Source organism: Aythya ferina, assembly GCF_964211825.1.
Source record: "Aythya ferina genome assembly, chromosome: 5".
Lineage (NCBI taxonomy): Eukaryota > Metazoa > Chordata > Aves > Anseriformes > Anatidae > Aythya > Aythya ferina.
The window spans coordinates 2924783-2952311 of record NC_140301.1 but is presented as its reverse complement, the minus strand read 5'-3'; the positions used below and the strand labels follow the sequence as shown (position 1 = coordinate 2952311).

General features: G+C 37.5%; 1 protein-coding gene across 6 annotated transcripts in view; it reads right to left on the bottom strand.

Moving 5' to 3' along the window:
• Positions 1-1374: 1374 nt before the first annotated feature.
• The window catches only part of DENND5A (DENN domain containing 5A), a 60330-nt gene continuing 34175 nt past the window's right edge, over positions 1375-27529 (bottom strand). For 3 of the 6 annotated variants that reach the window (XM_084521598.1, XM_084521600.1, XM_084521599.1), the window contains 16 exons: positions 27058-27208; positions 26348-26441; positions 23175-23306; positions 21830-21982; positions 20956-21060; positions 18605-18689; positions 17080-17164; positions 15908-16036; positions 11917-12038; positions 9849-9994; positions 9260-9378; positions 7897-8078; positions 6961-7043; positions 5024-5147; positions 3837-4005; positions 1375-3134 (listed from right to left, as the gene is read on the bottom strand). In XM_084521598.1, the coding sequence (XP_084377724.1) occupies positions 2951-3134; positions 3837-4005; positions 5024-5147; positions 6961-7043; positions 7897-8078; positions 9260-9378; positions 9849-9994; positions 11917-12038; positions 15908-16036; positions 17080-17164; positions 18605-18689; positions 20956-21060; positions 21830-21982; positions 23175-23306; positions 26348-26441; positions 27058-27208 (2063 nt within the window). In that variant the 3' untranslated portion in view covers positions 1375-2950. The other 3 variants (XM_084521601.1, XM_084521602.1, XM_084521603.1) reach the window with 2 other exon arrangements.

Here is a 27529-nt window from a genome sequence, read left to right as displayed (position 1 = left end):
TTAACTCACACCTCCCAAACCTGCTTCCTTATTTTAGGACACTAACAGAAAAAAGGTTATGGTTGTCTGTAGCTCTTTTCCGAACAAAAAATGCAATGCAAATGTTGAGAAGGGAGATGGATTTTACAACACCCTAGCTAAAGATTCCAACACTGTGACTATACCGTTCCTTCTTTATCTAAGAGTCATCCAATTCTGCACGATCACACAGAAGGAGTAAATGCTGGATCCGAACGCGATTCTGTGGGACTGATGCTACATCAATGAGAGAGGGAGGCTTATTTGTGGTGAACACCAAAGAGTGATAGGAATTATGGCTGTTACTACAGGCCGAACTGCACTTGAGAGATGCCAGCCAATCCTCTTCCCAATACTTTAACCTAGGCTACAAAGAGCTATGTTCAAATGTCTGTCTTCCTTGGTGGCCTCTGAATCCAACAAAACCAGCATTTTTTCTGCTACATTCCAGAAACTTCTACTGTTCTTCCAACTCTAGAAGGATTTGCTTCTCTGAAGTCCATAGCTAAAAACGTGCTTTGCATTTTACTGGGATTAAGCGCAGTCACCCCTGTGACAAAGTGTCTATCATGAAATGGTCCTTCCCGTGGAAAATAAAGTAACTGAGGAGCCAGGAAGAAAATCTCCTTTGCATCTGGACAACTAGCACACAGGTACCACCGCTGATGGACACTTCATTCTCAGGTGCTATCCAAAGAACCCATGTGTGGGAACCACGTGAGCGAACCCTAACCCATGTGTATCCTAGGTATCTCATTGCCGTAACGAGGCCCAAAAGATACACATCAAAGCAAGCCATCAAAACGATATTGCTGTGCCACTTAAGGTGAACAAATATGAAAAAAAGTTAGTTCAGGGTTAACTACCTCATATAAGATAAAGTTAATCCATACTTGCTCTAGGATAGAGATACGGTTTTAATGAGATCAACTAGTTTGATAAGGTCAAAACAGTTAATCCAGCCCTCTTTTCATCAGGCATACTGAGAACCTACAAGCCTACATAGAATTATTATAAATATAGCTGAAAGCACTGTATATAAAACTACTATATAAATAAGAAATGTGGGGCAAGTGTAGAAAGATTCTCCCAAAATATTAAGTTGAATACATGAAATTCTCAGAATAAAGAATATTTTTGCCCTTCCAAGACTGAAAAAAACTGCACACAGAATACTTCCATGAAATGGTACTGTAAGCCCCATGTTACAAAAGAATTCATATCCACCCAGCCTAAGGAGTGGCTTGGACGTTGCCTTTGCATCTTTATAATGCCAATCTGGCTCTAATAAAAAAAAAAAAAAAAGTAGTGATAAAGGAACTTCTCCATTTAATAAAGAAATAAATAGGACAAAAGTAAAAATAGTAAAAAGATTTAATACATGTGCTATACTTGTAAGTTATGGAAATGAAACTAACAAGATGTCACTAATCTGTAGGTAAAGAAAAGCTACTACAACATTGTATGAACTGAAAAACTTGGACTGTTTCTCGAAAGAAGGACAACACTGAGATAAGTTTATACAGTGGAGACCTCTTAAATACATAGTCCTGAATTTCAGTGCAGTAATTTGTAATGCTGATAATTCAGCCTGTTAAATCACATACTCACTTCAAAGAGATTTTTATCAGAGGATTCAAATGAACAGAGATGTCTTTAGGCATTCACCAATTTCCAGCTCTTCAATAAATAAAACTTCCAAAATGTTTGTTTTATTGTAGAAGTGGACTAAAGCTTTCTGCTAAAAGCAAAAACATGCCAAATGAAGCAAGCTGTGACAACAGGACTCCAGATATATCCATTCAAAAGGGAAAGAAAACTTATTATTTACTGTAATTTCAGAAAAAAATAAGAATCCTGATATAAGCAAACTAATAAAGGTTTGCCATTATTATTTTGTGGGGGCGTAAACATCTTTCTTTAATCATCTAGCATTTGGGAAGCCCATGTTCCTCTTTATTAGCAGTTAAGAGAATTACCAGCAGCAACTGTATATCGAACTTCAAAAGGATGGTTCAAGTGGAAACATTTTTGCACCATAAATACTTATTCCAGGTTTTTGATTTAAGTGGGCTGCACTGTCAATTCTGAATTGCAACATACAATAGCCAGTTGTATCATAGAAGATTTTTTTTAAAGACAAAATTACAAAACACAATGATAGGTTAAATAAATAAAAAACATCAGTTAAAAAAGACGCTTAATTTCTTCTGTGCAATTATGTACCAATATGAAAAATATTACTTCAATCTCTGCGCACTTCACGGTTCAGTCTCCCAGAATTCACTAAAAATAATACTGACAACAAAAATAAAGGAAAAAACATGATTTGTTGACAAGTCAGTGCCTTGGAGCTATTAAAAAAGCACACATGAGAATTTGTAGTTCCCTTGCAGCAGAACAGTGACCCAACACGTTAAAAATCAAACATTGGTAATAATGTTAATATATAAAATATTAGTTTAAAAACTATAGAATGACCTTCTTAGCAGAAATGGAGTGTATATATTGGGGTCTATGACATACAGCATATCTGAAGGCAAGTTCACAAAATGCTGAAAGGCTCACTGCACATTTTCTATGGCAAGGAAATACTGCAGCTTTAAAATAAGCTGCACAATACTCATCTCTATCTCTTTCACATGAAAGTGTGTAAAAAGCAAATCAGCAAATAAACTCTAAAATAGATTTATACCAAAATCCTCTTTTTTACATTGAGTTTACAGCTTCTATCCATTTGCCTGTACTATTTTTGGAGTTTTCTTCAAGAAAAGTCAAAGTTGTATTTTAGGGCCATGAACAAGTTCACGATACAATGTACTGGCAGACAGAACTCTTGCATACTAACGTGATTCACTCCTTGTTGCTTTTTTTTTTGTTGTTGCTGTTTTAAACATAGTTGTGGGTTTTTGTTTTGTTGTGGGACAAGAGGTCATATATCAATTCCTTTGACAAGAGATGCTTCCAGCGTAATGTTGAACTCCTGCAAGGTCTGCAGCACTCGAATCAATGAATTCACAAGAGTATGGTCCTTAATTAGTGCTATGTCTTCATACATCTGTGCTGTGATCGGGCAGTCTGCAAGCAGGGCGATCCAGTGATGCAAGAGGTGGTCTCTGACAAAGTGGTAATTTGGAAATAAAAATAAAGCCAAGTTAATTTCTCGTTTTCAATGACATTATTTTTGTACTTTGCCTATCAACTAGACTTACCATTTTGTCCATATACTTCTATAAAGGCAAGGGGAAGCAACTATCTGTGGCACTTGTTTAAGTAGGGCACATCCTCATGCAAGAGAAGCATTTCTAGGCTTTTCACCCTCACATCGAAACATACGGCTCCCAGGAGGCCTGGAAGCCTCAGGAAAGCCCGGTGTCACTGACTTGCTCCACCACCTTGGAGTCAAGAGGCTTCCTAAATAGTCCTGGTTTCTCTCCTACTCATCTCCTGCAACGAGTAGTTGGAGGGTGGGATTTCACCCAGCCAAGAGCTGAAGAGGCCTCGATGACTGATGGTTTTCTGCTTCTATCTTCCAACCTTGCTAGCTAGGAGAGGGAGGCTATTCAGACCAGTACCCTTCTCTCATGATTCAATTGCTCAGCTCTAAGATCTGCAATTGCATATCTTAGTTTCTCCATAATTCCAATACCTTGGAACTTGGTCAGTGCCTCCTTCACTTGATTCTTCTTTCGTTACATCAAAGAACTTCGTAAGTAACAACCAAACTGCAAAACCCAGCAGCTGTGTGACTTTATCTTACTAACATGCACCATATTTTTCATTTTATTAAGAGTATTAATAAAAAAGTTCCTTTATACCTGGCTCCAAGACACACCAGCATCTGAAACTTGCCATCCTTCCCAATGTTTCTAGGTGTGTTGTTGATAGCAGTGATAAAACGACAGAAATTCCTGGCCCTTGTCTGCCAGTTCTCTTCTGGGACCATTTCATTTTGCTCAAGGGTCTCATAATATGTTTGTGCTTTTTCTTAAAAGAATAGTAGAAGATAAGTTTCATCAGTGTAATAGCAATCCTAAAATAGCTGAAATACTGTGCTCCAGTGCTTGTAATAAAGTATTAGGCACAATGACCTTCAAATTTAGATGATTACATTTAAAAACATCTCACTGTATAATGCTTTCCCCATAAGTTAGGGAACAAATCCATAACGCTATATGATACCCATATCTGAGAAATAGCAAATCAGCACAAAGTCAAAGCTTGTCCATAAGTTTCCTAGGTGATTACGTCTAGGCTTTTTTTTTTTTTTTTTTTGTCACTTTAGTTGTTCCCTCTGTATAAAACTGGAATTCCACTTCCTTTCCCCTGAGCAGTGCTAAAGTGGTTTTAGTATCTAACTAACTTTGTCATGCTACAGTAATATGACAAAATAAGGTCAAGAATTATGTTGAAACACCTATTCAAAGCACCGAAACACTATTAAAAGTAACTCATTTTCTGTGTACTTCTTGTGTATTTGCTTCTGTGTATTTTTTTTTTTGCCTATTTCTTTGTGTATTCAGTTGACTTATTCAGCACTGTGACAAAAGAAACAGAGCATGGTTTGAAAAATATATGCTTATAAACCCCTTATTACAATGTCCACTAAGTACAAATAGCACTAGATCCACTTCTTATTTTTTATAAGGCAACTCAACCTCTTAAAAGCACCATTTATTGCTTTCACAATGCTGAATTAAGAACAAGGTTGCCATATGCCAACTCACCACCTTATTTAAAAACTTCCACGCTAGGGAATTTTACACCACTGCTACTAGAAGGACACAGTCCAATTACTGTGCAAGTACAGTGTCAACTCTGGCACAAGACACATACTCTTTCAACAATACGAGGACATAAGAGCTCTTAAAGCATTTCATCTGCTGAGATGCCTCTGACAAGTATTTTGTTCACACCAGCTGAGACACAGTGGCAACGATAAGGAACACAGATGGATATGTTTCAAAGACACAAACAGGCTCTGTTATGTTTTCATCACACTTACCTAAAAAGTCCCAAATAAAGACATTTTTGAAGAGCCTGGGTGATTTAAATCCATGCTGAAACACTTGCTCAAGAGCTGAAACAAGTCCACTTTCTCCACACAGCAAGAGCGTCAGACTACCTCTCTGTCAAACGCACACAGAAAGCACAAGCATTTATCTCAGTTCGGCAGTTAAGACACAAAAAGTATCATATGTGTTTATTAAAGCAGGTTTTAAATGAACAGATGCCCAGAGTTGCAATATACTGCCAGTCAGTGACCCCAGACAGGATGGCCCACTTCTCTTAAGTCCTTAGCATTCAAAAATTTGTTGATATCCTTAAGAATGAGGCTAAAGAAAGCAATCTCTGGGCCTTGCCATCATCAAATGAAGCCACAAAAAGTGTCATTTCCAGGCTAGACTTTCATAGGAAACTGGAGTTTCTTTAGGATCTTTGGAAAGGCCTTTAAGCTCTTCCAAACTCTCCAATCAAATTCCTTTCACAAAGCCCAATAAAATAGGGCTAATAGGGCTGCTACTAAGATGGTGAAGGGCCTGGAGGGGAAGATGTATGAGGAGAGGCTGAGGTCACTTGGCCTGTTCCTCCTGGAAAAGAGGAGGCTGAGGAGAGACCTTATCACGGTCTACAGTTTCCTCACGAGGGGGAGTGGAGGGGCAGGTGCTGATCTATTCTCTTTTGTCACCAGTGATAGGACCCAAGGGAATGGTGTCAAGCTGTGACAGGGGAGGTTCAGGCCGGGTATCAGGAAGAGGCTCTTCACTGAGACAGTTGTTGCACACTGGAATGGCCTCCCCAGGGATGTAGTCACGGCACCAAGCCTGTCGGAGTTCAAGAAGTGTTTGGACTGTGCTCAGTCAAATGGTCTGAATTTTTGGGTAGACCTATGTGGTGCCAGGAGTTGGACTCAATGATCCTTATGGGTCCCTTCCAACTCAGGATATTCTATCATTCTATGATTGTGAGCAGGTTTTACCTACGATAATGACCACTGCACAGGAAGTTCACGTTTTCCTTTTTTATGAAGTAGTTATGATCACAGGTCCACTGTATCAAGTACCTCAGACTTTCAAGAAAAACAACACAATGCAATTTTTGCAATGCAAAAATTAGGGAAAGAATAACAATTCTTCTTTAGATGACTGGGGTAAATTCTGTTCTGCAAAACCAACGCATGACCACTTGGGATTACTGTGTAAGTATGCTCAGCAATCAGAATTAGACTGAATATGAACTGTCATGCTACCTGAATTTAGGAAAGGTAGGTGCAGAAAGAATGAGAAGACCAATTTGTAAAAAATTAAAATAATGACTTCCAAGGGATATCCATATAGTAGGCAGCACTACTCCATACCACTCTTTCTCACAAAGGCTGGACTTCAACACTTGGGACAAAGGCACACTTCTTAAGCTTGTTTCAGGAAAAAACTGCTGTGCCAGCTAAGGTGATTATACATGTATATATAACTCAGAATTGTCTTTAACAACATTTCTGCTTTGCTTTGGTCTTTTTGTTCGTTTTTAAACACTCCATTAGTTTTCATATTAAAAGTGGCCAAGATAGTGCAAAACAGACATAAAAACTCTTTATTACTCTCAATGAAGATAAAACAGCAGTTAATCCAGAACAAACTGAACAGGAAGCAACATTGCTGAAAGTGGTACAGCTAGAATCTTGGGCAGAATTTTGCTCACAATTTCAAATACCACAACATTAGATTTAAATCTAACTGAATACTCCAGTTAACAGCAAAAAGGAGGTACTTGACGATTTACTATTTCAATTACCTAGTATCCATATCTCATTTTTGCTCTACTTAAGGAATTTTCAGACACAGATGGCTTCAAGTTCAAACTTTTCTGTCATGTACTCTCCAACACTTACTAATGTGAGTTTCAAGACAGGAGTGCCACTACACAGACAACACAAGTCCTCACCTCTTTCTCTGGCTTGTGGAAGTGCTTGACAATACCATTGACAGCTTCACCAATAGCTTCTTGTATCTGGCCAGTATTTAACTCTGAAAAATACAAAATACTTCCAATCACTTTGTAAATGCTTTAAAAATTGTACCTGTGCATGAGAGATAAGGCATATCACAAAAGAGAAGAGGCATACAAACCAATATAACTTATGCTGTTAGTGAAAAGGTGATGGATTATTGGCAATAGAAATCCAAGTCTATTTTTACTAACTGTGGAGGAGGTAGAATTGGAGATGGTTTGTTTTTCCTATCAAAGTTGTAACTGCGATGTTTCAACACAACAACAGATAGAAAGAGTATTTACATAATTACATGATTTTGCAGACCCAGGCCCAAAGATAAGAAAAGGATATATTCCTCGATTACAACCACCAAATCCAGGCATCTTGGAAATACATCTTGTGATAGTTCCCTGTAAACCCATGGATGCTTGGGAGCACAATAACCACCTGACTTATCAGGAATAGGATAATCGTAGAACAGTGATCTCAATAAAAAACTAACATCCACGAACAGAAACCACTAGCAGGTGTTTTCATCTGTGAAGGACAGGACAACAAATTTCTGTCTTCTTCCACTGTAGTCGTTTCACAAATGAAGGACAAGAAAACAGAAAAAAATAGTAGGATAGCTAAGCACTACAGCAGAAGCCCAGAGACATCTTCCTTCTGCCTTTGGAGACATTCAGAATTTGAGTAGATACAAATCTGAGCAACCTGTTCTAACTCAGAAGTTAGCTCAACTCCCTGCTCAGAATCCAGCTAAGTGAGCTTCACAGGTCCTCTCTAAGCTGTGATTTTAAAATACAGGAACATCTCCAGTTGCTGTTTGCAAGCAGCTTTCCACAAATAATGATGTAAAACCTTACAAGACAATCCCCAGCACTCACTTGGCTTATTGTTCGGTGATATAGTGACAAATCTTCTGATCATGCTTGGTGACTGCTGCAAAGGAGGGGTTCGACACTGCCGCTCATCAACCTCAGTGTTGGAAGTCAACAGCTCTCCCACCAGGATCCTTTCTAAGCTGCCATCATCCATTCCCTTTCCAAGCCACCTTCCACAGGGAAACCTGAGAACATTAACCAGATATTTCGATCAAGTCTTTCAACCCAGACTCAATTCCATGGTAAAGACTTTCAACTGCAGTTGCAAAAAATCCAAATTCTGCTACTATATTTATTAGAAATACTTCACTCTAACAACTAATGAACAAATTCTTGGATGTGGGTTTTGCCAGCAGAGGGAGCAAAAGTAAAACAGCTTTTCAGCTCCAGGTTTGCCTTAAATGTCACACTAGACAATCTACAAAGCAAACTGGCAGATTTTGCCTTGTGTCCTACATGTAGTGCATGAGGGCTGTAGAGAGAAGAAAGAGAAGGGAAAGATCCACAATGAACTACACTTTCATTGAACACTTCACATAGCTGGTGAGACAACGCACACAAAAAAACACCATTAAATAAATTGCTTAAATACCAAAACACCAACAGTTACATTGAAATTGGGATATTAAGTTGGGTACTAGAAAATACGCATTTATTTGCTCATTACCACTTTTTGTGAACCGATGCTGATGTCAGTTTAACTAGCTCAATCAGAAAACTGAATAGCATCCAAAAATAGTCTGAATAGCATCCAAAAATAGTATCTTGCCTCTTCATTTAATTACAAGTAAGCTTGCATAAAGAACTGAGTAGACTTACCCACCAGTTTCTCATCAACATGAGTAAAAAAGTATCTCTAAATAAAGGACAAGTCACTAAACCATGCTGTATTTAACACAAATTAAATTAGTTCCTACTGTAAATCTTGTTCCTTTACTTTCACCATGCAAATACAGGTTTCTATCATTCATGAGCCCTTGTATTCAAGCTTGTGTTCAAACTTCTCTAACAGAGCACTCAGCCGTAATATAAAACATCATCCATGTTTGGTGAGCAGCAAGCTAACTTGCTGTTTCTGCCTGGGGCTCAAGGCAGATTCTTTTCAAGATGTGTAACAGTGAACTCATCTTCTCCACCAATATTTGGAAGGTAGACATGAGCATTTGCAAACTGAAAACTGTTTAATTTTGTAAGAATCACGACTTGTTTAATGCCAGAAGCCAAATGACCTTTCTGTGCCTTCAGGTAGCAGCATCTGTAGACAGAGTCCCAGGAGGTAAGACCTTTCTAAGCAAACAAGCCCTCTTATGCTGGCTTCCTGCATAAATTCTACTTACCCAACACGAAATGTCAGGATGATACTTACTTGTAAGTATGCCCTGTTATTTCATTTCTGACCATAACATATTCAACTAGCCATTTGGCATACAGCCCTGAGTTATCATGTCCTATTTGCACTGTGGTCAGTTTTCCCAGGTTCTGGCACTGCAAATTAAACAAAGAATTTGTCAGTGTAAACAGTAGGAGAGAGGACGAGTAAACTCTTGGAGAAAATGCTGACATAGGTCATCAGAAGTGTGGTGCTCTTCCTCTGACTGAATGACCCATCCTGGGCTTTTTAGGGGTAAGTTGCTTTATTTATTTTTTTTGTTGTTGCTTTGTTGTTTTTTTTTGTTTTGTTTTGTTTTTTCTTAATACTGTGTTGATCAACAGAGAGCAAGACAAATTTTATTTTTCATAAGTCTTATCTGTCAATGCACTAAGGATTTGTCGATGATTTTGCTGTGCATAGTATTAAATATGGATTAAACTTGGTAATGTACAAACACAGGAGTATTTGTGAGTAACCACAAAGACCACAGATACGAAATGTACTACAAGATGATACCGCAAGGGGAGAATTTAGAACTGAATGAAAAAACACCTGAACTATTCTTGTTTCAATTGATACAAACCTCAAAAGTCATTTCTAGTATGTTCCTGGGAATCTGCAGGACTCCTGTTTCACCCAGTTCTCCTGAGATACATATCCAAGGATTGGCTGTAAACATCGAACCACCAAGTTTCTTGCTAGGAACAATCAATATATGGTATGGTATCACTGCAAACACAAGAAGAAATAACACTTCAAAAGTGAAAAAGGAAAATAACGTATCTTTTTTTAAATGAACAGAAGAGAAAACGATATACTATTAATCCATAACAATCCTTCACTACCATGAAATGTAAGAAAAAAAAAAACACACTCAACACACAAACATAAGAGTTCCTATTTAATCATACCAGCACTTACTTAGTAAACACTTACTGACAATCAGGAAGTGTACACATTAAGAGTCATTAAGAAGTACAGCTGATAGCAAAATACCATCAAATGACAGAAGAAACACGGATTAGACAATGTCTCCATATGGATATAATCATTTTTTCATTTTCCAGTCTCAAAACATATGATGAAGATAGTTATTTGTCCCCAGCTTAGTGACAAGGAGGTAAGGACAGTATCCGTGAATACAGGACTAGGTTGTAGCTCAGCATGCAACTCAGTGCTCAAATACAAACTGCCTGCTTTTGCGTGTGCATACATAAACACTACACAACACTAATTCCCACTCAGCTAGTAACCAAAGCCTTTATCTGCAGGGCTTGCTTGCAGGAGTATTCATTACAGTGGCTAAACACTTTCAGTGAAAATACCTAACAATACTGCAAGTTCTTCTGTACCATGCTGCTCTTAATTATGCTAAGATGATTTGATTTTAAAAAGAATAAACAACTTTTTCCTCCCCTTTAACTGGCACCACATGCATTCTCAAATGTTTTCTCGTCCCCTGGTCTACCAGTGCCTAATTCAATACACCACCTGAATTAAAGCTCCTTCTTTGACTCAAGGCAGATGGAAATACAGATGTTCTTCCATCATCTAGCATCTCATACATGGCCCCCTATTAACCAAACTACTTCTATAACAAAATCCAATTATCTAAATGCTCATTGTGTTTCTTGGCAATTTAGCTTCCTTTATCATTCATAAATGGGTTACAGTTAGTATTTTTCAGCTGAGGTATTTAATACATTTCTCCCTCAACATCTCCTCAGCTGTCAGTTCCGTCAAGAAAGCATTTGGTAGTTGGCTTTTCTTAGAAGCTTGATGCTTGTGGCATTTAAGAATGAATTAAAATGCCTCCCTTTTTATTTTCTGTGCTGATAGTCTTAAAATGACAAAAGCATCCAGCAGAGCTTGTCCACAAGTCCAAGAAGTATTTCACTTAGATTTCTGTTTGCTTTGTCTCTAAGACACAAAAATAGGAGTCATAACATAACAGCAAGGATAGCTCTTACAGTGGGGTGGAAGGGTCCCTTCACCTACCGCCAACCCCAATTTCAGCAATGCTGAAGTCTTTCTTATACCTTACCATTGAAGTCCTGTGACTGCACACATGCAAAAAGTGCATGAGAATTCTGTAATTCATTAAAGTGTCAGCAATAACAGCTAAAAAATATCTACAGGAAGTCTTTAAAAGAAAAGAAAAAGGAAAAAAAGCACTTGAATGCATTGCAGAATTCTGATGCAGCCCTCAGCAAGCGTTTGACTAGTTATCCCAAATTCAGAGACAAGCATGTGGCAAGCTAGGCTGAGGATGAAAAAGGGAAAGGTATTTTGTTTTCTTTTTTAACTCCTGCTAATATTCTTACCTTGAAAATGTACAATCCACACTGTTTTTTTGTATGGTGCACAGAAGTCCACCACAAAATTTTCTGTTGAGTACTTTTCCACATCTAAAAGGATTAAAGCTGCCTGTATCTTACCAAGTTAGAAACAAATGTCTTTAGTGACACATGGGGAAAACACTACTGCCCACCAGAAAAGATTATAGAAACAGTGATACAGCATACACAGATGGATACCAGAAAGAAAGCAGAACAGCTACACAAAAGAACATTTCTCAGAATTGTTTAGAAATTTGGATAAGTACTCAACCAGATCTGGAGATCAGAGTTCCGGGGAAAGTAAATACTTACAGATTGTTGTGAAAACATTGGTAAAGCAAAAGTAATCAACAGCATTGAATGACAGGAGATGATACAAGAATTGTTCTTTCTCGTCATCACAGCGGAGGAATGCATAACGCTTGTAGAGTTTTCTGACAAAGTAAAACAAATAATCTGTCATAGTAACAAGATGCTTTCAGTGAAATGTTTTTTATTATGCATATTTATTAGGTAAACTATGAAGAATGTGCAAGCAATTACAAACGACAAGTGATGCTAGTGGAGCCAACAGTATTTAATGTGCCAAGTTATGTAGACACTGTAAGTCTGAAGTCTCCAAGTGCATCAGTCCAATATTTCACACTACTTTCTGTCACTTGAAAGCAAGGTTTAGGGTGCTCTTTCAGCCTAATTCCTCAAAAAAGGAAGAAGGATTTTTGTATTTCCTCAGGAAAAAAAAAAATCTGACCTTTTTTGGCAATGTGAAACGCTAGAACTGAAGTCCTCACAAGCTAGTTCTCAGCAGATGGTGTCAGCAGACACTCATTCAGTACACAGGACACTGGACAGTTGGAAGACTCTTTTCAAAGGATACTAGGGCAAGCACTGAGGTTATCTACTTGTATTAGGTTATAAGTAATATCCCAGGGTCTTCAGGAACCCACATGTTAAGCTAGGAAATAGCTTCAATATTTACAGCATACAGCTCCTGAGATAACCAAATTCACATGCACATAGAGGTGATGTAAACTCCTGCTCTTCCCCTTCTCCTGGGTTGAAAATTCTTTACAAGGACTGTAGAACCAGACAAAACTGCAACTTCTTTTACATGGAAATACAAAAAGATGTAGCTCAGTAGCCCTCCCTCCCTAGTAGAGATTCTATGCAGAAAAATGTACTCTAAAGGAAAATAATCTTATACACATTACTCAGGCACATTAGCGAATTAACACTGCAAGACCTGCAACTGTGAAACCTTGATGAGATTTTACAATACATTTCAAGCAAAAATTTTGACTGGAAAATACTCTTAAAGTTTCTCACTTGCACATAGAGACAACCACCATTTTGGTTAATTATGCAACCACTAAATAGTGCTAGCATTGGTGCATTATTACAAAAGAATATGCCAAGATACATCAAAATCCAACTGAGACTAGAGGAAATACTCAAAACATCACGAATGCATGAATTAGGTATTAGAAATACTGACAGGGCAACGGATGATTGTTCCTGCCAGGAGGGCATCCTGACAACTTTCCTCAATTTCAGATATCAGTTACAAAAGAGTCTGCAAGTAGTTCACTAGCCAGAAGTCTGCAAAATGAATCGATATAAGTAACTCATGTGTGCAAACACATTCTCACTTACATAAAAAACATTAACACTAGAGAAATACTCAGTGGAAGTAAAGAAACTGAGTCTTAAATCATCATAGCCTGCCCATAGCCACGAGGGTTAGCAAGTCCAAAAATGTCTCATGGGTCACCATGTCTGTGTTTTGTTTGAACAATCTGAAGCACGTACTTAGATGGTCTATCCACAACAGTACGTGCTGTCTTGTCTTTCCAAAATAAAAGATTTCTCAGTTTACTTGTGCACATAAGGTCTCCAAATGAAACTAAATGATTTCCTTCTGTTGTCTAACTCTAGTCCCTCCACAAACTAGAAAGAAACTTGTTTTATTTCTCCTCTAATTTTCAGCAAATGCCAAATGAAGAGAATTAGTTAAATAAAATAACTAGCAACTAGTTGATTCAAAACAGAACAACCCTACATCATGGTAAATGCAAAATGATGGAAGTTGCATACCTTCCTAAACTTGGCACTGCTTCCTCTAAAAACAAAAAGTGGAAAGCACTTTTAGTCCAAACCATGTAGAACACCCTTAAGTTCGATAACTAAACGCACAGTGCAAAGGACACAGGATTACAGAAAATCAGTGTAATTTCTATGCAAGTTGCTCCTTTGCTTGTCACTTTCATTCTAAACATACTTTTGCTGTTTTCTCACTCTGTGCTGGAGAACCACAATCGGTCTGATAGATGAACAGTGCATTAGCTAGTGTTGAGAGCTTTTTTCCCTCCCCCCCACAACATTTGTTTTGCAGGGGATGAGCACTGCCAAATTTAACCTGAAATAGACCCTTCATTCACTTAATTTAGAGACAGAGGAAGCTTTACTACTTGTCCTCACTGTGTCCTTCAGCTTTTCTTTGCACACTGTTGCAAAGAAAAGAGGAAGGCTACAGCTTTATCAGGAAGTCCAGCATAATTCAACCCAAGGAAAACCTCAAGTAGTTAGCAGTCAAGGTTCTGGGCAGACATTTGTGGCACAGTGATCTTGGTAGGAGAAAAGTAAAGGAAGAGGAAGAAGAGACAGCATGGGTTAGGTTGTCTCCAGAAGAAAGTCTTCAATTAAAGCCAATTACTAGCTTTACACTTGCTACTAAAAAAAGTTTGATTGGACAAACACGAGAACCCTTGATTTCCACAACAGACCGTATGCCCAAACTTATTAGCAATACTTTTTTTTTTTTTTTTTTTTTTTTTTAATGAACTGGCTATACTAAATAAACCTCAGCCTGGTATTCCTGAAATTATGTAATTTGCATTAAATATGGCCTGTACTTTAGTTTGTGCAACTGTTTAAAAAATATTTATGTTTACAAAGATAATACAAAGTGCATGTGCTCTGGACATTGCCCTTTTAAGAAAACAGGCCCTTGTGTTGAGCATTTCTTTTTTTTTTGCCTTTCAAATATGCATATTTAAGAAGCACTAGCACAGATTTGACAGAGTTTAAGCCAGCAGAATTTGGAACTCTCTCAAAGTCCATTCCCCACCCGACCCCAAACTCCATACATCAGATACTTCTCTTATTTTCTTCCTATAGCAGCATCAAATGCTCTTTAAATAGCATTTTGGGTCTTAATGCTTGGGCCTTTCCATAAATTTTGTATTGTTTCATATATAAACAAAGGAATTGAAAGTTGTGTATTTTGAAATGTTTAGAAGTAATAGAAACAAAACATGGATCATCATAGCAGATATTTGACTATTATGAAACCAATTAACTTCATGTTCTTAAGCAGGATATAAATGTAAAGTCTTTACTGTGTACAAGAAGAGAAATAAACCTGCAAGACAGCTTGATTTAGAAATGGGAATAGCCATGCTCTGGCAGATTGAGATGGAAGAGTTCAGAAGATATTATCAGATCTCATATTAAGCTTATTACCCCACAATGAGATGCAAGAACTGATCAACACAGCCTCGTAGCCACCTTCATGGTGTACACCATTCATCTGCTCTCCTGAAACACACCGGAAGCTGATTGTGTCTACATCATGTTACATTCCACTGAAAGGGGCTAGGAGAATGTAATCGACAAACATGTCTCAGATGTGGAAACAGAATTGAGAAGCTAAGGAACAGTCACGTTCAGAGTCACACTAACCAGAACCACAGAAGAACACCTGGATCTAACTCTACACTCTTCATATTGTGACAGAACTGCAACTAGGATCTAAGCTGCACTTTGCCATGCACTGTGAAAAAGAATAGTTACAGAGAGGGCACTGAGATAAGAAGCTTAACTCAAAGTAGTTGAGTTTGGACGTAAGACCTATTTGATTTAATCCCTACCAATTGATGAAATTCGCAATGCAAAACTGAAGAAAGTCTACTGCTGACAGAATTGATGCTGTATCTGAAGAGCCCCAGAAGTAAATCCTAACAACACAACTATTTTTCGTGTGTAACAAGCTCTAGGTCACCCTGCTTGAGCAGGTGAGTTGGACTACATGATCTCTGAAGGTCGCTTCCAAGCTCAGACGTTCTGTGATTCTGAACTAGCTCATACACAGGTACAGAGACACTGTTGGAAGGCTAGTTTGTTCCATTCTTTTTGCATAATACTAAGCAAATGAAAGAATGACTTAAAAGCAAAACAAACAAAAAATCCAAACAACTAAATAAGGTTAATTATTAAAAGCTTTGCCCAAGATAAACCATCTTACTTTGTGAGTTCATGATCTGAAAGCAGCTGCTTTAGATGCCTGGACAGCAACTTCTTTTCCATGGAGAGACGAACCCAAGCTCTGGCCTTACCAACATCTGTTTTGATCTCACTGATATTCTGGATATGCCTTAAAGAACAAAGCAAAAGATACCGCACATTATTTCCAAAGCATGATAGCTCTTTCCAACCAAGCGAGGCTGAAGAAGGGATTTTGCCACAAATGCAAAATATCACACTCACTACTGGAAAAAGAGACGTGGTCACCCTTAATATTCAACAATAGCTAAATTCCTTGCATAACTAGATGGAAAAAAAATAGGAGCCTGAAAAAGAAGAATCTGCAACACAGTACCCTTTTATAAAATTCTAAAGCAGGCCCATTGCTTCACACGATTTAAGAAGCATTCTGGAACTTCTCTGCAACATTTACGGCTGAGTGCTTTGGAAAATTACATACTATTTTTTACATACTATATTTTCAGTGCTCAATAGTAGCTTTTCTAAGTACAAGATGCAAACGGTATGCTCTGAAAGGACAACCATGACCTTTGGAAATCCTCAATTCACTCCTTCATACTGAAAAAAAAAAACAGATTTGGGAAAGGAAAAAGGAGGAAAGAATAAATTTATTTTGAAGGGATTTTTAGTTTTGCATTTTTTGTTTTTATGTACTGAAGAAAGGACATCTAGCAGAAGTTACAGTTATAGGTGTTTATTCGCACTACTAAAACTGTGTTAGACAAAATCATTCCTTACATTAAACAAGTTCTTTACACTGCTTTCTTCACTGAGAAGCAAGACTTAGCTCAGAATTATACAACCAACTTGGAAATGACTAGGAAAATACATATGCTACACCCACAGCTCTGTGGAAATAAAACAATACAAAATATTACAAAAAGATGAAAATTGTTTCAGTGTAGTTCTATAAACTAGTAGCTGTGACAATGTAAAATCTCCTCAGTATGAAATATGTTTCTGTAAAATTCAGTGAAACAGTTGCACTATATACTTTAAAATGGTTCAGCAAGTTCTCTCCCCACATCCCCCCCTTGGTGTATGAATAGACAGGTGCGTGCATCATGTATGGTACACATTCTACACAAAAATAAATATGCAAGCAAGTCTCATGGGGTTTTTGGTGTGTTGGTTTTAATAATTCAAACTCACCTCATATCCTGGACGAGAGAGATTCTAAGAGGTGACATGGCTGGACTGGTATCTGACTTTCTCCTTTCTGAATCAAGAAGTATGCCTAGATCCAGAAGAACAGAATTTTCTGTTAGTGAAAATCATCTAAAGATTTTAAAAATCAATGTACGAAGAAGGTAAATTAACGCCAACTTGCATGTAGAAAGGGGTGATTAAATTTTTATTTTATTTCTTTTAAAAGACTCATGCAAGTAATGAACCCTACTGCATTCTTGCTGTTTTGGTGAGTCATAGGTTTGCAAAGATATTGTGGCAGATTTCCATTTCCAATGACATGAAAATATGATACGCTACACAGATGGTTATGCAGATCAGCACATAGTGAGCATTAATATATTAATGAGCTTAAATTCATCTGAAATTGGTATGACATCAAATGGCTTAAGACTTATATTAATCAAGTATTATTTTCTAAAGTCTACCCTATTTTATTTCATGGCCAAACTAACATTAGAAAACAGTGTTCAACATTTTACCCTGTACACCACAACCATATGTTCAACTAGTCTATCATTCCACACGCTCCCATAACATCAACAGTCTTAATTTGCAATTTAAGCAACATTATTACTCTTATCTTTCAAATTTCACTCTAGAATCTCATCATATATTGAATACAGTCCCCTGCCCTGAGTCCCAAGTCAGAAAGCCTAAGACAGGCACAACTTTCCATCTGATATGCAAAAAGCCCTGTGCACAGGACCAAGTGACATTCAGGAGACTTTAGCACGTACAAGGCCCTGTAAGTTATAGTCATGCTAAGCAATTTGCTTATAGCAATTTAAATACAATATAAAAAAAAATAAAACAAAACAATGTTCTGTCTACAAAATTATACCTTATATATACCCAACTGACACATAAAGTAGCATTTAAAAATTACGTTAATAATTTTGAAAACATCAGTGGATCTTACGTGCAGTATTACTTTTACGATAACATTTGCTATGTCAAAAATTACCATGCATTTCTTAAGTGATTTTTGCATTTTTAAATTACTTTTTTAAAAAAACATTTAAGACTACCATTTGGCTGCCCTCCCTCCCTCCCTCCCCCCCTTTTTTTTTTTTCCCTAAAGAAACAATGTAAATTTCAGGATGTACAACACAATTTTGTGTGCTTACATGCACTCCCCTCAACCCCATCTATGACTTGGTAGGCTTTGTCAGTCATGAAGCCATATGACTATAGGTTATAAAGAAGATCTTATGTTGGAGCAGACCCATTTTAAAGTCTTTGAAACATCAGATATTTCTAGTATCTGACTACTGCAATCACAAAAAAGTTAATTTTCCACAAAACACATTGAGACAATAAATCAGGTCCATATTAATTCCCTAGCAAATCAAATACTCAATTTGGTTATATTTTATGAAGGGTTATTTCCAAGGAAACAATCTTTACTGAGTGCAAATCAGCAGGCAGCTTTTACTCAGCTGTTTTGTTTGTATGTTCATCATCTTCCAGTAGAAGCTAATCTTACCTGAGGTACTGAAGCTGCCTGATGTAGTTCTTCTCTGTCTGTTTTCAAGGTAATGCAGCAGATGAGACCACAAAGCAGACTTTCCCTAGAATTAAAAATATATTAGTTACTACAAAATACAGGATCCCGATTCAGAAGATACAACTATGAGCTGAATAAAAAGGCTTAAATCATAATAGGATATATCAGCCATAACAACAACAACAAGCTTGCTTCAAATATGTTTCTCCTACAAAGTCGTTAATTAGAAAAGAAAAAAAAAGAGAGACAAGTTTCAGTTGCTCAGGAGCTGTAAAAAGGATGAGAAAATAAAGCAAAATTAAAAACTACTACAATCTAATGATTCCGGTAATCTGGAAAAGTCAGCCAAGTTTCATCAACATGATTGTTCATCAACTTGACAAGAAAACATTTAAATTCCTTGTAAAACATTATGCACAAGCAAAGTTCTCAGACTGCGACTGTCATCTTTCCTACGCATTTCCCTCCCTGCGTCTCCAGCAGCGAGCTGGCAAGATGCACAGAACCAGCCTGGGTAAACCATCTCACACCCAGACCAAGTCTTGCGTATCTGTTCCCTTCAGGGTAATTCAGGGCTATAGCTGCATGCTGTCAATTTGCAGAAACTCAAAAGACTTCCCTCAGTTTCATCAGGTAAAAGACCTGGATAATTACAAACACAGTAAAGTAAAACAAATCAAAACACAAGTAGGACAACAAAAGCTTATCAGCAAGAATACTCTTGTTCTACACATTACAGAAACAACTTCAAAGTTAAGTTTGGGATGCAGTATTTAGGTCAAGATTAATCTGTCAAATAATGTTAAAAAGGTGCATCTTGCTCATTATGTTTCTTTCTTAAACCTCAGGTGACTTGAAAAAAGAAGGCAGGAAATATTTCATTGGCAAATTAGAAGATTCTTGGTTTCATCTTAAAATATTCTGCATGATAAATCAAAGACTAGCAAAGCCACAGAAGGCAGCATTAACTGAGTAGGGTCTCTCCAGCACATTAATTGAAATTATTTACAATGAAAATTAACTACTATTAGCTATTATCTTCCTTAATTATTACATTAACTGGAAATCCCAGTAAAAATCTAGCAATTCTGCACTTCATAAGACCAGTCATATTATAAAGCCAGATTTTTAGTTACAACTTTGTGCAGAAAGAAACCCTGACTGTAAAGCAAGAGCTGTCAATTCAGTACTATTGATTTCACATCTATAATCGTGTAAGTACCTTCCTGAATTGCAGTAATTACGGTTCAACTCTGAAAGTCAAAAAATTAAAAATATATATATTTAAGCATCTCTAATCAATTCTATCCTACAGCTCACTAACAATCATGATGGCTCATTCCAAGACATTTTATCTATACCAAATGAAACAGCTTGTCTCCAAAAGATAAAAAGTGTCTTTTATATCTGTGTTGAGAAATTTATTGAAAATACTTTGTGGTGAAGGTATTAAAAAAATTTCAGAAAAGCCCAATGCCTCAATACCTGACAGATCCAACATGGGAAGCCAAAATTGTGAGTCTTATAAAAACATAAAAAGAGAACGTGAAAACATCAACCAGAGAACAGTTACACTGAAAAGAGTATTTCTCCGAATAAACATACACACACATGCAGTCTAGTTCAGCATCTTGCTGCCATGGCAAGGAGAACTGCAAAAGAGCACATAAAGCAGCAAACAAAGAATCTTGTAGCAAATATATGCCAACGATCACGATGAATGTAAGAACTCATGCAGTAGGTATCTGCCCACTTCCTTTACCATCATGTTACTCTGCTCTAACTTCAAGTAGCAATGATGACACAAACTGTTTCTAAAAGGGAAAAAACAACAGCCTAAAGAAAGCAGCGAGACAGGCAAGGGAACAACAAAGGCCCTCTGAAAGTTCAAACTACTTTGGTCATCAGACCCTACATTCTACAACTCTCCTGCATTGCTTTGGGCAAAGGAAGGTGCAGATTCACTTTGCATGTGGAAAAATTGGTAGGTCAGCTAATGTTGGACTATCAGGGCTCATCAGCAGGAAAATTGGTAAAAGCAAGGACTGGTGGAAGGAAAACCATCCTCATTACTACAGTCAATTGAGAAAGTCGAGTCTTCCTTGGCTCATTATTGAAAAACAAAATAAAACTGATGTATAAAACAGCAGGCTTTTGCATATTTAATAAAGGCCAGAGTACACAGAGAATTAGTAGTGCAGTTTTACTGTGGATCATAGTATTAGATGCACAGCACTTCCTCCATCAGGCCTCTATTATATTCCACCACTCTATTTATTCCACCATTCAGCACTGTTTGCCAACATCTGCAATCAATCCAAAGCATTAACCTTATGTAGGGTTGGCCGTCTGGTGGTCTGAAAGGCCCAAATCTGAGTTGAAGCAGAGTATACTGATGCTCTGTCTTCTAAGACGAAAGCAGTACAGCTTCTATCCTAAGTGATATACAAGAGGGAAGGGAGAGAATCACATGATAAATCTTCACATAGAGAAACTACTGCTATAAAGTTTGAAGGAGAGCAGATTTAAACACTGGTGTTTGGGTGCTGGGGACAGATACTGAATTACAGTTGTTTGGATTACATACATTTATTCTGCTAATTCTTTTAAAAAAAAAAAAGTTACAATCCTCAGATTCCTTGTTATTCTTTTGCACAAATGAGGAGAGAATAAAAACCTTAAAACTCCATCTAATCCCACAAGCAACACTTAACTATCCCTATATAATTCTGAAAGAAACAAAATAGCAAGGGTTTTACTTTTAAAAATTAAATTACCCTTCATGAAAAAGATGCCCCATATAATATTCCACGGACACCACATTTAACATACACTGCATTAAATCCTTTGCAATTTAAATAACTAAAATATTAAGAAAAAATCAAAGAGTAATTTACTTTTCTCTTAAAAAACAAAACAGAAAAATAAACACAAAAACCTTGGTAAAATGGAAAGAAAGTGTTCAAAAAGTAATCTGTGGAACAAATCTGCGCGTGCATTTGCACCCACCCCAGAGCAAAAAGTGGAGACAGACAAGGAGGCATTAACTGACATAAAAAACGCTGGGGGCTGTGTGCAAGTATTTTTATATATTAACACATCTATGTACACAGACTTGGTATCCTCTGAAAGCAGAAGGAAGAATAGCAAAATGTGACTTCATGGAAGTATGCTCTGTAACATGCAGGAATATCTGCTCCTCACCTGTTTGACTTGCAGACCATGGCTCCATATCCTTTCTAAGAGGTCACACAGACTGGCTATCAGGGTATTCTCTTCTACACCTGTGATATTCACTTCACCATGACCCAGCTCCACAGCTTCACGCCCCATTTTTTCAACTAACATCCTCTTGGTCTTAAAAAGGACAAAGCAAAATAGTTAGTCCTTTCTGCACGGACTTCTAAGATCATTCAGACTTTTTGAAGAATCACAGAATTGTAGGGGTTGGAAGGGACCTCAAGAGACCATCGGGTCCAACCTCCCTACCAAAGCAGGTTCCCTACAGCAGGCTGCCCAGGTAGGCGTCCAGACAGGCCTTGAATACCTCCAGAGAAGGAGACTCCACAACCTCCCTGGGCAGCCTGTCCCAGTGCTCCGTCACCCTCACCGTGAAGAAGTTCTTTCCCATGTTGGTGCGGAACTGCCTGGGCTCCATTTTGTGGCCATTGCCCCTTGTCCTGTCCCCACAGACCACTGAAAAAGAGGTTGGCCACATCCCTCTGTCTCCCACATTTAAGATATTCGTAAACATTGATGAGATCCCCTCTCAGTCTTCTTTTCTCCAGGCTGAATAGGCCCAGATCTCTCAGACTTTCCTCATAGTGAAGATGCTCCAGGCCCTGTATCATCTTTGTGGCCCTCTGCTGGACTCTTTCCAGGAGAAGCAGAGAAACTTCCAGAGAAACTGCTTCTCCTGGAAAGAACAAACAAGGAAGGATAGAATAGCAATGATTTGGCAGAACAACTCAATATACATAATATCTCTGAAACTTGAGCAGGACTGCATTTCTTTTATCCTTGTTTTTACAAGCCACGTGTTTGATTGCTTTACAGCCCCCTCCATCTTTCTTACAAGGGCCTTGCACATGGGCACGTATAAACCTCCACATGGTAATCTGAATAAACAGAAGAACAGGCCACAGTTTGACAAATTAGTGACCAAGCAGCAAGACCCTGCAACACAGCTCTGTGTTTTCATGACAAATTCCTATTTTGGAATATTCTCTCTTGGTGAAATAGTATAGTCTCAGTGATAAATGAAATATGCTAAAATAGATATAGGCAGCAGTATGAAGACGACCCATCAAAATATTCAGTCTATCATTTTTCATCTATTATAAGATAACATGATAAAATTTCCACTCCTGGCAGAATTTCTGAATACGTTCTCTCTTCATGAATTTCTCACTATTATGGAAACAAGCTGGGTATACAGATAAAGCAGAGACACAGGGCAGAAGAGCAGGGGTTCACATGTATTGGTCACAACATGGTCCACAAAGGATGAATATTATGTACAAGAGAACAGATATGTTCTCTGAATTACCTTATTTCGGCATTCCTTCAACAATCCTTCTACAAACTTCCAGTTAGTTTGTGCAATTACTGATGGAGAGAGGTTAGATAGCTTGGGCTGCCGAATAGTGCTGCCCAGATTCCTGGCTTCTTGGATATATTTCTGTATTGGGACAGAAAACAAAAATGCAAGTGAGACTAATTTGCCAAGAGAAAAGAGGTGAAGTTATCTTCACCAACAGCTCTCAATGCAACAAAGAAGAAATGACCACAACCTCCTTCAGAAGAGTCCCCTTTTTATATCCAACATAATGTTGGGCATGGACTGTTAGCGTATTATTTCACTGAAGATCAAATCCCCATTTACATTATTTAGCTAATGTTAGAACACACATTACTAAATAACAAAAACACAACGCAAAATGACAAGGATATTTAGATGCATAGATTTAGTTAATCCCTCAAAAACTGCGAACAGTCTCACTATTTTTTCTCCATATAAAATGCAAGTGTGTATGAGTTACCTAGACCAAGATTTCAAATGGCAGCCTGTGGTCTACATATGGACTGCATAAAAACTCCTGCCTGGACCCTGGCAACATCTGAGACCCATAATCATTTCTGCAAGGCTCTTGTTTCTTGCCCAGCCTCCTTTGTCTTTCAAGCAGCTGTAAAATGTTACTGACAGCTTACAGCTCTGAATCATCTACATTTTAGAGCAAAATGATCTCCTGGACCTTATTTGAAAGCTATTCTGCTCCTATTACTACCACCAAGTAGTTGTCATTGTTTTCACCCCAGAGACAATTTGACAAATGTTTTGAAAACCATGTGAGCACAGATTGGTTGGAGCATAGCCAGCTGTGAATAAGCAATGAATTAGTACAAGAGCTAAAACTCAAAATTAGTACATATTTCTGATTAATAAGTAACTTATTACTCTTATAATTTATTAATATTAATGTAGTAATACATGTACTGAGTATAGTCTCAGTGATAAACAATGTTAAGTAATATTAATGTTACTATAAGTAATGTTACTATAAGTAATATTAATGTTACTATAATGTTACTGTAAGTATCTTACAGACAGAATTATCAAACAAGATGTAATCTTTCCAAAGAGGAAAAAAAACATCTTCTCCATCAGCCTTGCACTGAAGAGCTATGATATAACCTATGCATCTTTATCCAGAACTACGATTACAGTCATATTGTGCATCTAACATACCAGATAACGTTCTGACACAGATTTTATAGAGGGCATGAAGGGCCAATCATGCTGGTCCCAGCCTAAACATAACTGCAACTGAAGCTCTGGCATGGAAAAGTCCAGGTGCTGGCAGGACAAGTTGGTAGCAAAAAGCCAAATGGGCCATGTAAAGTGAAAGCAGTAAGTATACATGAAGTAATAAAAGCAAGCATGCAAAACAGAAAAGGAGAAGAGTGAAGACATAATATAATGCAGAACTCCCAAGCAATCAACATAAAAACAAATAAGTAATAAAGCTGAAAGGAAAAAAGAAAAAGATGATGTTTAATCATTGGATGGATGTAAACTCTGACCTCCACTGTGCACAAATGCCTGCAATTTAGAAGCCACTAAGCCTCAATGTCACAGATTTTTGTTGACTGTCCCAAAGCTTCCATTTGTCTAAAACTCACACTACATTTTCAAACCACTGCCTCCTGCTTAGCCTGATGCAGCATTCATCTCAAAGGGCTCCCTCCCCTTTCTTTCAGACTCAATAGGAAAGTCTGAGTCACCGGGGAAAGGGGTCAGCATCCAAACAGCACTATGTAATCAACAAGGTACAGCATAAAGCCCTGCACGAAACGCAGCACAGATGAATTTGGCAGTTGGCACTCTCATTTGAACATGTATTTGCCATTTTTATTCCTTAGAAATTATTTATCTTGTGACAGAATAAATCCTATAGGATAACCAACTAGTGAAGATACAGTTAAAAGCAAACGAAGTGGGAAGAAAAAAAAAAAACAAAATGGAGGCTAGAGGTAGATTTTTGTCTTTGTAATTACCTAACTGATATTTCATAAAATTACATGTGCTAAACATTGTAATTTTTAAAAGCAATAATGAGATTATAAATCGACTCTTGTTCACTTCTGTGACTTTTAAGTAAAAAATACTTCCGAATTATCTAAGCACGCGAAGCATGTCAAAGCCAGAAATTACGTGTAGCTTCTTAGTATATGCAGACACTTTTCTGTTGCATGGTTATGGATGACACAACACTTCAATTCACTTCACAAACCAAGAATAAAGTTCTGGAAATAAGTACACTGGAAAGGCAATTAAACTCATCACTACTACAAAAGATGGAACTGAACAAAGAAATATATTTCATCTTGACAACACTTTCCTAACAGATGTGAGATTACATTAAAATTCCAAGCGAAGCTTTTCTGAAAATGTTTAACAGGGCAAGAGAATACTGTCTTCTGTGGAGAACATACAGTTAAGCAAAGTAAAGCTTCAGGATTACTAAGAACAAATCAATTCTGATGTTTTAAACCAGATTGTTTTCAGAATCACTCTTATATCAACATTCAGCATAACATTTACTGACTGTATGAATCAGAAATTGTACTGAAGAGTCCAAATCACCAAGCTCTTTCAAATTGCTTTCACCACCAAAAAAAAAAAAATCAGCTGTAGAGGCACAGGTGAAAGAAATTTTCAGTTCAGCATCAGTTCTGTCCTACCAGTACAGCTATGCTGCTCCAAAACCCAACTAGTATCTCCTACACAGTGCTGGTCTGTGTTCTATAAATGCACTACATCCAAGTGAAGCTAGCAAGAGAGCTCCAGAGCAACACTGCAACAACATAGCATTGGCCCACCCTTTCATAGTGAATGACTTCTTCGACAGGCTCAGAGTCAGAAAAAGAACTTTTAACAGGGAAACGTTCTGAGTGCGAGACGCACTGTAAAATCACATGAAAGAACTAATGCTTTAGACTAAAAATAGGCAGACAAACCTAACCAAGGTTAAAACCAATTCACAAACCAACCTATTTTGGTCTCCAAAGGACAGAGAACTTCATTTGCACAAGTAAGGGATAGCAAAGATGGACTGCAAGTAACTACAGACATTCTATAAATGCTACAGACCATTCACTACTCAAGCCATCAAAAATAAATAAATAAATATCAGATCTCTAGAGTTGAACAGTTTTCACCTCTCGCTGATCATTGTCAAGACGCAGGTGTTCCGTGTGTTGCTTTTGTCTGTCCTTCCGCCTCCACTGTGCAGGAGCATTTCTCTTTGTCCACCTACAGACAGAGGACTTACTCAGCAACTATCGAGAACCAGGTGAAAAGGAGTAGTAATGGACGAAAAATAAGTTTCTATCTCATTGTATATTGAATATGTCAACATCTGTTTTGCCAGACAAAGCACAGCTGCAAATACACACAAAGAATCTCTACAGAAGCTGACAGTCTTGGGAAACCAGAGGAACTCAAAATTAGATCACATACATTTGTTTTGTATTTTTCCATTATTTTAGGATATCCAGTTCTAATTCACACCTTTTTCCTCTTTCTTCAAGTTTTTAATAAGAAGATATCCTAAAACATACACTAGCTCTTAACTAAGAACCAATAAGGAGATCTGCTTTTTATAGCAGCAGCAGTTCAATGTAACTCAGAAGTACCTCAATTATAAAAAGGCTCCTTAGTTAAATTTCTCCTTTCTAAAATTCCAGATAATAAAAACAAAACAAAAACTACCATATACAACCCATATATATCACTTTTCTGAATTATTCTCATTTTGAAGAAAGAAAATACTGAATTTGTTCTCTTGATACTAAAGCGGTATCTCTGCTTTAGTGCTATTCTTATAGCTCTAACCGAGATCCAGCACCTGTTGTCCTAGCTTGCTTACTTGTTGCTTGCTGGTCCAGTAGATAGAACATCAGACTGAAGCTTGGGAAAAAATCCAAGTTCATACTTTCCTTGTCCAATTTTCATGTCCAGCAGGTGTGGATGGACTGCAGTGTGATCTATTTTTGCCAGTCTTAATTCAATTGATTTCTCTGAAATAGTAAGAAAGTTGAATTTTTTTTAAACACCTGTCTTAATATGATTAATGTATAATCACATATCCACAGCTAAAAGCAGATCTCAAATTTAAGAGGAGGCAAAAGTTTCTTATGGACCTCAAGGCACACTAGTACAAGAGTGTATTAAGCATTAAACGAAGACTGCATTAAGGAGAAAAATGCTTATCTCCTTAAGCTCAAACTTTTTTCTGCACATCAATGCATACAGGAAAACAGTTAACATCAATTACTCGTTACGTGAATCTCATCTCAGCTTCCTATATAACATTTAGCTTGCTCACTTTAGCTTCATAC